This window comes from Limulus polyphemus, unplaced genomic scaffold (genome assembly GCF_000517525.1).
Source record: "Limulus polyphemus unplaced genomic scaffold, Limulus_polyphemus-2.1.2 Scaffold3128, whole genome shotgun sequence".
In the NCBI taxonomy this organism is placed as follows: domain Eukaryota; kingdom Metazoa; phylum Arthropoda; class Merostomata; order Xiphosura; family Limulidae; genus Limulus; species Limulus polyphemus.
In genome coordinates, this window is record NW_013668738.1 from 1 (window position 1) to 13,152 (window position 13,152).

Consider the following 13,152-nt stretch of genomic DNA (forward strand, 5'->3'; position numbering starts at 1 on the left):
AAATCAAGATGGCGTGCATAAACAAGACTTTGGTATATAAATCAAGATGGTGTGTATAAACAAGACTTTGGTTTATAAATCAAGATGGCGTGTATAAACAAGACTTTGGTATATAAATCAAGATGGTGTGTATAAACAAGACTTTGGTTTATAAATCAAGATGGCGTGTATAAACAAGACTTTGGTATATAAATCAAGATGGTGTGTATAAACAAGACTTTGGTATATAAATCAAGATGGTGTGTATAAACAAGACTTTGGTTTATAAATCAAGATGGCGTGTATAAACAAGACTTTGGTGTATAAATCAAGATGGCGTGCATAAACAAGACTTTGGTGTATAAATCAAGATGGCGTGTATAAACAAGACTTTGGTATATAAATCAAGATGGTGTGTATAAACAAGACTTTGGTTTATAAATCAAGATGACGTTATTAACAAGCATCTGATGTAAAAATCAAGATGGCGTTATTAACAAGACTTTGGTATATAAATCAAGATTGCATGTATAAACAAGACTTTGGTGTAAAAATCAAGATAGCGTGTATAAACAAGACATTGGTATATAAATCAAGATGGCGTTATTAACAAGACTTTGGAGTATAAATCAAGATGACGTTATTACAAAGCCTTTGGTGTAAAAATCAAGATTGCATGTATAAACAAGACTTTGGTGTAAAAATCAAGATTGCATGTATAAACAAGACTTTGGTGTATAAACCAAGATTGCATGTATAAACAAGACTTTGGTGTATAAACCAAGATTGCATGTATAAACAAGACTTTGTTGTATAAATCAAGATGGCTTGGAAGGAAAGCATTCGAGTTCAACTCTGGCCACTTGTACCATGTTACTAGCTTTTCATATACACCAGAGGTCCAGAGCGTCTTGAATTAAATATCTATAGTATGAATAGAATCGCTAAAACTAAAAACTCATTAATATTATAACAAGATTAACAACAAGATGCGTGGGAAAAATGAAGTCCAAATAAAACTTTTTTTTAAGAATATCAACTATATCATTGTTAGTATATTATACTCTTAATAAGTTACACTACTAGGGATGGGGTTTTGTTTTCTTATGGGGGGGGTATTGTTATTTTTGCTCGTCTCCTTCGACTTACAGTGTTAGCTAACTTGCTTTGTGTGTAAACGTTTTGTCTCGTCTACTTGTCTGTATAATAGTGGCCATTTTCCGGCTCAAGGTTAGATTCTACACACAGTATATTAATATAATCACTAAAACAGCTAAGAGTAGGCCTAAGTTTGTACCGACATGTGAGTCACGTGTGTAGGCCATGCGTGAGGCTTTAGGTTACAAGAAACAGATGTTATTCGGCATAGTTGTGTTTACCATAAGTAGTTCCTACCATGTAAGACATGACTTCCGTACAACCACAGATGTTGTGTCAAAACCGAAAAGAAAAAACCATAGACGCAATGTTCTTTTAGTTAATTGTTCCTCTCCAAGTGGCTCAGCAGTAGAAATGAAGGTTTATAACGCTAAAATTGGGTTTCGATGCCCGTTATGTGCACAGCACAAATAAAGAACTGTCTAGCTTTGTGCTTAACAACAAACATTTTTTTTTAGTTAACTTGTGGAAAAGGAAGAGAGCAAATACTTATGTTACGAATCAATTAAAAATGGTGACTCAAGTTTAACATAACATTCTCTCATTATACATCACCAACGATGAAGTCTATGGGGAGTTCTAACGATGAAGTCTATGGGGAGTTCTATAACGTATAAATATAGATAAATCTCACACGGACAGTATCCATGAAACCATGGGTTATGCACCCAATATTCGACTTTAGAAACAATGCGAAACGTAGAATAATACTGATTTAATAGCACAAAACCGGAGTCAAATTTCATAAAAACTTTTAAGCATTTCTCCCCCAAATAAATTCATATAACTTAAAAACGATCTTCATATCATCGCATAGCTAAGAAAATATAACACATCCAACTGTTTCCATTAACACATCCTTAACTTAACACTTTCTACAAAAAATAACAACTTAGTCCAAGTATAATGTAGACCATCTCTAACACATCTTAAGTTTGGTTTGGTTTCATTCGTCTAAAACTCTAAATAGACTATCTAAGCCAGCCGTACCTAATTTTATTCTGAAAGACAGACTAGAGGGAAGGCAGTTGGTCAACCGCAACCAGAAATAACACTTGAGCTATTATAGTCGAATAGTGAGATCTGACCTTTACTCTTATAACACATCCACAGCCCCAACGTAATGAGCGCATTTTATTCCTTGTATTTTTCAACAACGGGATGCAAACCATGGACCCTCGCATCCACTGTCCAACACACTAACCACTAAGCCACGACCGACTCGTATCACACTTTCAAAAGTTGTCTTATCATAGAATAAAAATGTGTCCGCAACTCAGTCACGTATAGCGTACATAAACACGTCTTTTATGGGCAAATGGGTAAATAACAGGTTTATGGCCTACCTTTGGGTGTGCCCGTTTGGGAAAGGCAATCTTTGGATCTATCTAAAAGACAACAATAAAGCAATGTTAGAAAACAGTGCAGAGGAATGCAAGAAAAACAACAACAACATTGTTACATTTTATAACTTTATCACGAGAAAACAAAGTATTTAATCTAAAGGAAAATGAATTTCAGGCACAATTCTATAAATATTCGAATCAATATGAATTAGAATTACAGACTTTTTGTTTTCACCAAAAGTAAAATTTAAAATATTATCTATGATGTAGAAGCCTAACGTATTCTTTGATTCGTCGACAGCTTGGGCCAGGAAACCAAAGACATAAAGTTAGGCCTCGTATAATGGTGAAGTGTATGTAATATTTTCAATCTTACTTTTGGTGAAAATAAAAGAAATCTTTAATATAATCATTAATCAGTTGGTCCGCTGTATAATTTCGAATGATAAGTTAGGCGCAATGCCATAATATTATTCACATAACTAAATTAATTAAGGTTATTGTATGGTGAATTAAAAAAGACAAAAAAAAACCTATAAAATTTAGAATTTATATTGCCATGTTTTATTTATAATTTTTAATCAATTCATAACGTTAATAATAAAGTACAATAAAACCTTTATTTCTTGACTATATCTTCTCTCCTAAACAATTAAAACATAAAAATGTAATAGGAAAAAACTATTAAACGATAATTTCAATCAGTGTATATCTTTATATGTTTAGAACTATGGTGTATCTAATTCTTGTATGACACCCGAAGCTTATCAATACGTCATCACTCGACAGTAAATTTAAGCGAAGCTTTTTTTAAAACTATGCAGGACTCCTTCACATCCTCAACAATTCAAGACGGTGTTGTTTTACATCTATTGAAATCACTAGCTTCCAGTGTTCAAGAAATATACCTGGTTTTATTCGTCTTACACTTTCTTATAGATATGACATGCATTGCTATCGACTGAAGTGACTCGTATCCATGGTAACTACTTACCTTTTTACCGTCAAGTTCGTGAGGTCCGTTGGTTAAAACTTTGTCTACGCTATTGGGATCGGCAAATGTAACAAAACCAAAACCACTGTAGGTGGAGAAAACAAGATTATTAGTCATGTACAACAGACAGATAAACAGATGGATAGTATTAAAGCGAAGGTTTTTTTTTTTATGGTCCGAATAATTTACGATTGCATTAAAACGTATTTTTAAATCGTAGAAAATAGGTTACAGATCTAAAAGGTTTAAGTCAAACTTAATTATGTTTTAACCCAATTACATATAGTCTATGACAATTATTTTTGCCTGTTTCAATCATGTGTATTTAACCCTAGAATTACCGATCGGGTACATTTATTTATATTTAATCCAAACATCTTGTATATCTATGACTTTCTTGGTTACAAAGGTTCCTAATCACACACACATACAATGTAGCCCCCAGTGGCACAGCGGTATGTCTGCGGACTTACAACGCTAGAAACCGGGTTTCGATACCCGTGGTGGGCAGAGCACAGATAGCCCTTGTGTAGCTTTGTGCATAATTAAAAACATACAATGTAGACAAAATACCATCGCTCTATCCTCCTCATTACTGTTGGGATTCCGTAATTATTTTAAATAGAAAACAAAGGTTTTCACCAACTTTGTTTACACAGAATATTGTAACAAGTAAAAACCAAAACTTTACTCAATACGATGCAATATTTGGACCCCACCGGTGGCTAAAACAGGTATATATACAAATCCGTAATTCGAAGGTTAAACTGTATCTTAGTACATCTCGCCCCCTCCTGGAAAAAACAACAACAACTGGATTTCGATACCCGCGATGGACAGAGCGCTGTTAGCCCATTACGTAGCCTAACAACAAATATATAATCAACGTGCCACAGCATTAGACAAATACACACAAGTAGCCAATAAACTCGTGGAGAATGTCCCCCCCCCCCCCAACACACACACACACACGCACGCACACTGTAGCTCAGTACAGATAACCCACTTTGTATTTAATAACAAACGTAAAATCAAGGCAAATATTACAACTGCGTACAGTTTTTATTGTATCATTCAGTACTAAAAATCACTAGAGGGCGCTAGCCGTTTTGTAGAGAAACTCTGATGACGACAACGAATCGTATTCCTTCCGCTACATTTATTCACACTAGAAAAACTCACGAAGAACGACGTTAATTAGAGTTTTTTACATAATTACGGAAAATAATTTGTAGTTTTTGGTATTATTATTCGGAAAATAATTTGTAGTTTTTGGTATTATTATTCGGAAAATAATTTGTAGTTTTTTGGTATTATTATTCGGAAAATAATTTGTAGTTTTTGGTATTATTATTCGGAAAATAATTTGTAGTTTTTGGTATTATTATTCGAGAATCGGGGAAGCGTCAGCTCTGCCGATCATTAGCTGTAAGCACAGACGTCACAACATTTGATTTTTGCAGTTTCATCAATATATATATATACAACTACAGGGTAGGTGTAGTAATCGCCTGATCAAGCGTGGTTACCTAATAAAACTGTAGTCGTGAAGAGGTATAAATAATGAGGTAAATTATAATCATTTAAATATACGTTTATACATGCAAAACGGAAAGGCTTAACAAGCATGTATGTGTGTATCTTGTACGAGCAATTATACAAAGGTCGAACATTGTGAACACGACACACGTGAGTAAAGCGAATGGTGTACGAATTGAACAAACAAAGACTAAGACGAAACGCTGAATATGGCTGTCACAGACGGATATTCCGACCGAACAGACTAAACAAAGACCTACACGAAACGTTGAATACGGCTGTCACAGACGGATATTTCCACCAAACTGACTAAACAAAGACCTACACGAAACGTTGAATACGGCTGTCACAAACGGATAATCCCACCGAACTGACTAAACAAAGACCTACACGAAACGTTGAATACGGCTGTCACAGACGGATATTCCGACCAAACTGACTAAACAAAGACCTACACGAAACGTTGAATACAGCTGTCACAGACGAATATTCCCTCCGAACAGACTAAACAAAGTCTATAGGACAAGAAGTTACCATTTTCTCTGTATTTACCGGTGAATGTAAGGCAACAACTGAATAATGTCAGATTGTATATGGATGGGTGCTCGTACAAAGACTATCAAGCTACTATATAAAAGCCCTAATTAGAACATTCAGAAATCATTAGTAACTACCAAGAACAATAAGAAACTGAAAAGGCGGTATTGTCTCAGAGATAAAAGAACGGTTATTCTGATTTGAATGATGATATCACAAATGACATCATCCTCCATTAAATAAATACGTTCCGTAAGTATAAGCTTCGTTAAAGCATCATAAGTCTCGATCTACGTTTAACCTTGAAACGAGGACTCTTAAACTGTGTCAAATTTCCTTGTAGTAAAGAGAAGGTATTAATACATTTAAATATAACCATTCAAATCGGAACCTCGTGTCGCTTAAGATCAACAATAGATTAACACGATATAAGTAATTCACAATGTTACTCAACACAAATAACATAAGAAATATTCATATATATACAGGGGGTTGGATACGTTACATTAAAACGATTTTGGTGCCTCATCGCTTGGTTACAGCCAATATTGCCACGGTCCGGTTACGCTGTGTTTATCGTGCAGCGTACTTTTCATTGCAAAATTCCCTGTGGTACGACTGTCATATCCAAAGAACATCAATCTTCCTTCCAAGCTGTTCATAATCCATCTTTTATGCAAAGACGACAGTTTCCCAGCGTCCGTTTTAACAGTCTGATTATATGAAAATCCGGCGACTTCACTGATATGTTTTCGTATGGAGTAAAATGATGCCCCCGTTTATGTAGAAAGCTGGTATTTCTGTGTGGTAATAAGGTATAGAACATCGGCTTGGTAGTAACCAGAGCTCACTTTAACCTATGTGTCCACCCAACTGAGCCTTAACTTGCTCCTGGCGTAATAACCAGATGGTAATGAATCCCTTTGAAATAGTTTCGCGATATGCTGTGTATCACTTCTGGATATTTTTTTGAGCACCAGAAATGGCACGATACTTGTTAATGCTTTCAAGATACACACACGTTTCGTCGATTTTCGCCGTTCATACAGTTTTTTTTTTCAGTTTGTCTTCTTTATCTGGATATGTAGTGGAAGTGTGGAAATAACTTTTGTCGCTTTTTCAGAGGAAAGAGATTCTTCTTGAAAAATCTTGTTGTGTGATGTTGTCGCCATAGACACGTATAGGACTTTTGCCACTGACCTCTTTGTTCGTGGTTCTTCACTTGTTACAAGATGCCACATTTAGCTTCCCACGGCTGGAGTACGACTTGTCGCAGGTCTCTTTCTGAATGGTCCTGGTTCCCGAAGGTGATTCATACTCCTTTGTTTTCCAATGACATTAATTACAAGGGATATTTCTGTATTGGAAATTCTAAGTCCCCGATCTTTATAATCTGAATATTTTGCATCGGAAAGGGCTATTACTTACCCTTCCAAAAAAGCGACAAACTTTCAGCGACGTCACACTACCTACGCAACTCCAAACAATGTCAAAATGTAGTTCTGATACATTCCATTCCACCGCGACTTTATATTGGTTGTCGGTGTAACGTGACTTGTTGATTTCGAAATTCAAACTCGTTTCAATATAACTTACTCAACCCTCTGTGTGCATACGTACACGTAAAATGTATTTCACCAAATTATAATCCGTCTCGTATTATATACAATTTTAGAAATAATTTATGAGGATTAAGATTCTACCATATTGTTCAACTCGTGCAATATAAAAGAGCGTTTCCTTCATTTCACCATATTTATCACAAGTAAATAAGAAATAAATAGGTTACCTTTGTCGTTTAATTTACAATCAATCTTACAAGTTTCAGTATATCTAATATTTTTGCTATACTTACGAGGATTTATTATTGTTAAGATAACTTTGTTCAAGTCTAAGGCAGTATGGACTGAGTAATCGCTCTGCAGATTTAATTATCTAAAAGATTTCAAGCTTGGTTATAGCGGTATTTCGTTAATCATAATAACGTCAACCCCGGAGCTAACGATCAAGGTGTTTGAAACTTGTAATCACGAGCACGGACCAGCAAGTACGCGAAAAGACTCGTGCGTTCCTAAGTTAAAATCTATAAGGTGAAGAAGCACAGGAAACTTACTATTCCAAGCAGATACATATGTATGTGAATTTTAATGGCCACTCACTATAATACCACGGACAAACAGGCTTAAATTTTAAAACATTAAGAGGCGCTATTGATTTATTTGGAGAAATTATACCTCATTTAACTCTGATCAACGTATCCTTAAGTTGACTCATTGCAACAAATCGACAACACTTAGTAAAGTAACCGAACTGATCTTTAATTAAACAGGCTTGCCATTTCCAACTTTATAAAGCAAGTCAACTGCTTTCCTGATAATATGATAAAAGTTCTGATAACTTTTAAATTATTGATTTAAAGAAACAACAAAACTAGTGATGCATATTTCTAAAATCTTGGGATGAAAGTTGTGATCAGGGTTTGTAATCTACTTCAGTGCATTTTAAAACAGTGACGTAGTTAAAGGGGGTCATGCCCCCTTACCAATTTAAATAGAATTTGTATATATATATACTGTATTTACTGTGAAATTTGTTTCGTTTGTTTGTAGCTAAGCACAAAGCTACACAAGGGCTATCTGTGCTCTGCCCACCACGGGTATCAAAATCCGGTTGTTAGTGTTGTAAGTCCGCAGACAGACCGCTGTGTCACTGGGGGGGCTACTGTGAAAGACGGAGCGTTTAAACAAATTTTTCTCGTGGGTGACGACGCGGCAAAAATGATGATTTTGTGAAATATTTTCTGTGACTGACGATCAAAGGTTCGAACCAAGAAAATGAAATATGGTACCTTTAATAGGAGTAAGTAAGACAATAGAATATTTGCCTAAGAGAAGGTTTCATATGCTCGACTAAAATACTCATTTGCTTCTCTTTATTCCTTTAATATTCGTTTGAGTAAATAGAGGGCGCTTCTATAACAACAAACTTATGCATTTCGCCTACAGCGGGTAAAATAAATACTATACCAGCCTTACTGAACTACTATGTATTCAGTAAAGACGCTCAAACGTGTGAAATAAAAGGTTAGGCGGTAACATGCCCCCGGGGATCGTTGGAAAGAGAGAGTCACGGGGTTAGAAGGTTAACAGTCGTGGTTTTTCATGTCATATCTTCTTTCACTGTAGAGGGAAATCATGATCTATGTAAAAAAAACAAAAAAGTTAAACATGCATTCGTTCTGGAAACAAAGGAAACTCGCGAAACAATAGAAAATCGTTTTCGTACTTCGATGTTTGATCTTAAATCTGTATCCTTCAGAAGTTAGGCTTAGTCTTTTCATTCTCTTTTTAGTTTTGTTTAATTGCACCACAGCCGAATTCCACGGTTACACGCCCCCGGTTGCTCAGCGGAGAGTCTGAGGTTTTTATAACACTAAAAATTGGGGGTTCGATACCCGCGGTGGGCAGAGCACAATAGCCTATTGTTTCTTTAGGACTGTAAGTCCACTTGTACAGTAGGAGATAACTGGGCATCGCGTGACATTGTAGACCGCTATAATTACTACCCCCGATATACACTTTATTTCTACAGTAAAACTAGTTACAAGTTGAAACATTGTTACCACAAATACGTTTAAACTTCTGAGATATTTTTCTTACGTCACAGTGATTAAGCATGCCAGGCTGTGGGTCGAAATGTCCAAGGTTCGAGTCGTGATAAGCTGTTGAACACGCTCCGCACTTTCAGTTGTGGGGATCTGTTCGGAGAAGAGTAGCTGCACAGTAGGCGGATTGTGTCGCTGATTAGTTACCCTTCCTCTGGTCAGCAGTTGTAAATCGGTGAAGGCTAAGCCTAAACCTTGGCCGCCCGGGCCATGTGTCGCATAAAATGCCGTTCACGTCAAAAATAATAATTCATCATTGTGAGGGATAACCATTATTACTACCCCCTTTTAACCCTCAGATACTTCCTACGTTAAAATTTCGTAACCATAAATGGATATTCTACATGTCGTCTGTGACTGGTGCTCTGTTTTATTTTCTATTGTACCACTCACACGTGTGCTCTCATTTAGAGCCTTTCATTGTTATTCAAAGTAACAGGGAAAGGCCACTCCTTATTAGGATCAATTTGTTACGACATTTGTGTCTATCTATATAAGGTTTACATGACCAATTGCATCATGGTTGCTAAAACAAATAACAATTACCTCATTTAATATCATAACAGCAAAATTACAAAACAAAAGTAACCGGAAACGTCATTAAGTGACACTTGATATTAACTAACCTCCTAGAAAAAAAAACTGGTTTCAACAAAACTACTGTTTCCAATGTTAACCAATACATGCCACTACTACTACATGATGTACACCACTTTTTGTTTTAGAACCACAAAAAACAACAACATCCTTCTAGTGTTATGACTCTCACTGTAAGAGCTCGAAGTCTAAAAGACCAATTCGTTTGCACTACGTCATCCAGACTTAGAAACATCGCTCCATTTTCATTTTAACAACCATTTCTCTCGTGTTAGTTAGATCTCTCATTGTTCTAATGTTCTATTTCTCGGTCGAAGACCGATTTCTTCAATCTCACGTCTCTCAGTCTAAGAACAATATATATCTCTAAGAACCATCTCTCTAGTGTTATGTTTTCAGTCTAAGAACCATCTCTCGCTCCTTAGTGATATGTCCCTCAGTCTAAGAACCATCTCTCTCTCTCTAGTGTTATTTTTCTCAATCTAAGAACCATCTCTCACTCTCTAGTGTTATGTTTCTCAGTCTAAGAACCATCTCTCGCTCTGTAGTGTTATGTCCCTCAGTCTGAGAACCATCTCTCACTTTCTAGTGTTATATTTCTCATGATATCTCTCCAGTAATGTTAATTGTCTCGAGTAGTAAACCTCAGTACATCTTCTTGTTGTTATTGTTTGTTTTTTTCTTTAGGTTATTACAATCGTGTGGCAATTAACAAGTAAATTAATCTAGAAACACAGCTAATAGATCTAGCTTAGATAAACTCGAACTTATTTCTACCACAATACACATTCAATTCTAGCTTAGAATATCGACAGATCTCCCTAAGCATTATCACCAATTTAATTCTAAAGTTTTATACAAAGCTAATCACAGAAGCTCTGACACCACAAGTTGTACGAATAATTAAAAACAAAATTCTGATATAAATAGTTATATAATCTAAAGTGTAAATACTGAATGTAGGCATACACTGATATATATTTGTTTTTTGAATCCCCAGGGGCCGCTTACAACCGTTGAGGCATCATCAGGGCAGAGCAAATGACTCCAATCTCCTCTCCAGATAGACTAGAAGGAAGGCAACTAGTCGACACCACCCAGCGCCAACTCTTGGCCCCCACGGCTGAAAGGGCATTTTTCGGCAACAGAGATTCGAACCCGTGGATTGTGAGTCGAGCGCCCTAACCACCAGGCCATATACATTAGTATAGGAAGACAAAAATATACGGTTTACAGGCTGAAGAGAGACTCTGTCGAACGAAAATTGATGACTTACTGTAGATCTTTGTTTGGTAATTTTCAAAACTCAATAAATTCTCTTAACCTCAGCTAGACAAACTATAACCGTTTCAAGATATCGATGTTACACACTTCGTTAAAACATGTCGCGTAATAAATCTTGATGAAAATTCTCAAGTTTCCCAGAAATAGGTTTTTTATGCCAGTCGTAGCCACCTGGTGGTATAATAAATATGTTTCAGTAACAAAGTCATGCCGGTGAATTCTGAAGTGGTTGGATAGTAAGCATTTACATATAAAGTTTACAATTAGATGTACTTGCGCAGGTTCCATCCCCCAAAAGTGTTCTGTTTCGAGAGTAAATCAAACCAAAATTAAGAATAACAAATATTTACAATTCTTGCTTTTGTAGTTCATATGTCATGCTGTGTTGTAGTCTACAGAGTGTATAATTCTTCTCGTGATTCATGGCATGCCTTCGTTTTACTGACGTCATGACAGTACAAATTGTAACGTTAAGTGTCCCTTATGCGATTTCATTTTAGTGTCTACTGACTGATTGACAGACACACTACTGAATAGTGGTGCGAGTAACTAAAATAACCCCTCAAGGAGGCCTTCGTCCCCCTTTCGGGGAAAATAAATATGAAGACGAACCTTATCTGCTACTTGTAGGTACTTTAGTAAAGGTGTTCTGAAAATATGGTACGTGGAGCTAATGTCGGTAGTACAGCAAAAAATTAACGTCAAATTATAAAATTTGTAATAAGCCAATTTCGAGCTTCTCACGATCATATTATACACATTAGTCTCCTCCATGGCAAGGTGGTTAGGGGGCGCTCGACTCGCAGTCTGCGGTTCACGGATTCTAATCCCCGTCCCACCAAACATGGCTCGTCCTTTCAGCCGTGAGGGCGTTATAATGTGACGGTCAATCCCACTATTCGTTGATAAAAGAGTAGCCCAAGAGTTGGCGGTGGGTGGTGATGACTAGCTGCCTTCCCTCCAGTCTTTCACTGCTAAATTAGGGACGACTAGCGCAGATAGCCCTCGTGTAGCTTTGCGCGAACTTCCAAACAAACCAAACCTCTTCTCGCATATAGACTCGCCCTTCACCTGCAGTAGACTCGTCAGTGTTTTATTCCCTTCAAACTGATAACAATCGTACCACATAATCTTCAATAGTACTAGCAAAAACAATCGCATACTTTCGTTTTAATGGGTAATTGCTAAAACTATTGATTTTTGCAACTGATTTTTCGTGTTTTTTGTTGTTGTTTTTCAAAGTATGGCCTGGATTTGTACTTCAAGTAAAAAGTGGTAGGCGGGCCTGAAAAGTTTAAGAACCACTGCTTAAATATATTAATAATAACTTCAGATCAGAGCAAGCTAAGTCCTTAGAATGAACCAAATATCAATCACTATAGCTAATTAAATATATTTTTCTTACATTTCTACTCATAAAGATTAGAATATATTGTTTCATCGCTGTTAAAAATATCCCAATAATATTTCACAAGGTTCGGCAAGTTTAGGAGATTTAAGTTAGTTATAAATATTTATATATGTAATAAGTTAACAATGCAAACATAGCTGGGTAGTTTTGAAGTCGACAGGTGTCGTAAACCAACTTATTCAAGAGCTGTTGTTCATTTTAATATTATTGTTTCCAGAAGTTTAAAATGCACTTTTCAAAGAAAAAAAAGAAAAAAGAAGTAATGGTAGAGATGGCTAATATCAATCCTTCAAAAACGATCCCAACAAGATGGTAGGGATGGCTTTTGCATCCCTACATAATATCACAGACAAGAATTAACATATGGCAATATATATAGCTATTCAATCACAGATGAGTTAAATTTATCCTATTTGTGTCTGTTAACATTCTAATACTCTGTGTGTCTGTGATATTATGTAGAGATGATGCAAATGCCATCCCTATCATCTTGTTTGGATTGTTTTTGAAGGATTGATATTAGCCATCCTTACATTTACTTCCTTTTTTGAAAAGTTTTTTTTTCCTTACTTGTTTACTTGTTGTTGTTTTTAGTGCAGTGTTTCAATAGACATAGGAAGGTTGTTTTTATAACCAAGTTCTA

General features: G+C 36.0%; 1 protein-coding gene across 1 annotated transcript in view; it reads right to left on the reverse strand.

Annotated features, from left to right (window-relative positions):
* Nucleotides 1–2,432: 2,432 nt before the first annotated feature.
* The window catches only part of LOC106468713 (RNA-binding protein Musashi homolog Rbp6-like), a gene marked incomplete at its 3' end in the record, with an annotated part of 17,127 nt that continues 6,407 nt past the window's right edge, over nt 2,433–13,152 (reverse strand). Inside the window, exons 4-5 of the mRNA XM_013929158.2 lie at nt 3,478–3,562; nt 2,433–2,525 (exon numbers count right to left, since the gene is read on the reverse strand). Of these exons, the coding sequence (XP_013784612.2) occupies nt 2,433–2,525; nt 3,478–3,562 (178 nt within the window). The remainder of the gene's footprint in view (nt 2,526–3,477; nt 3,563–13,152) is intronic.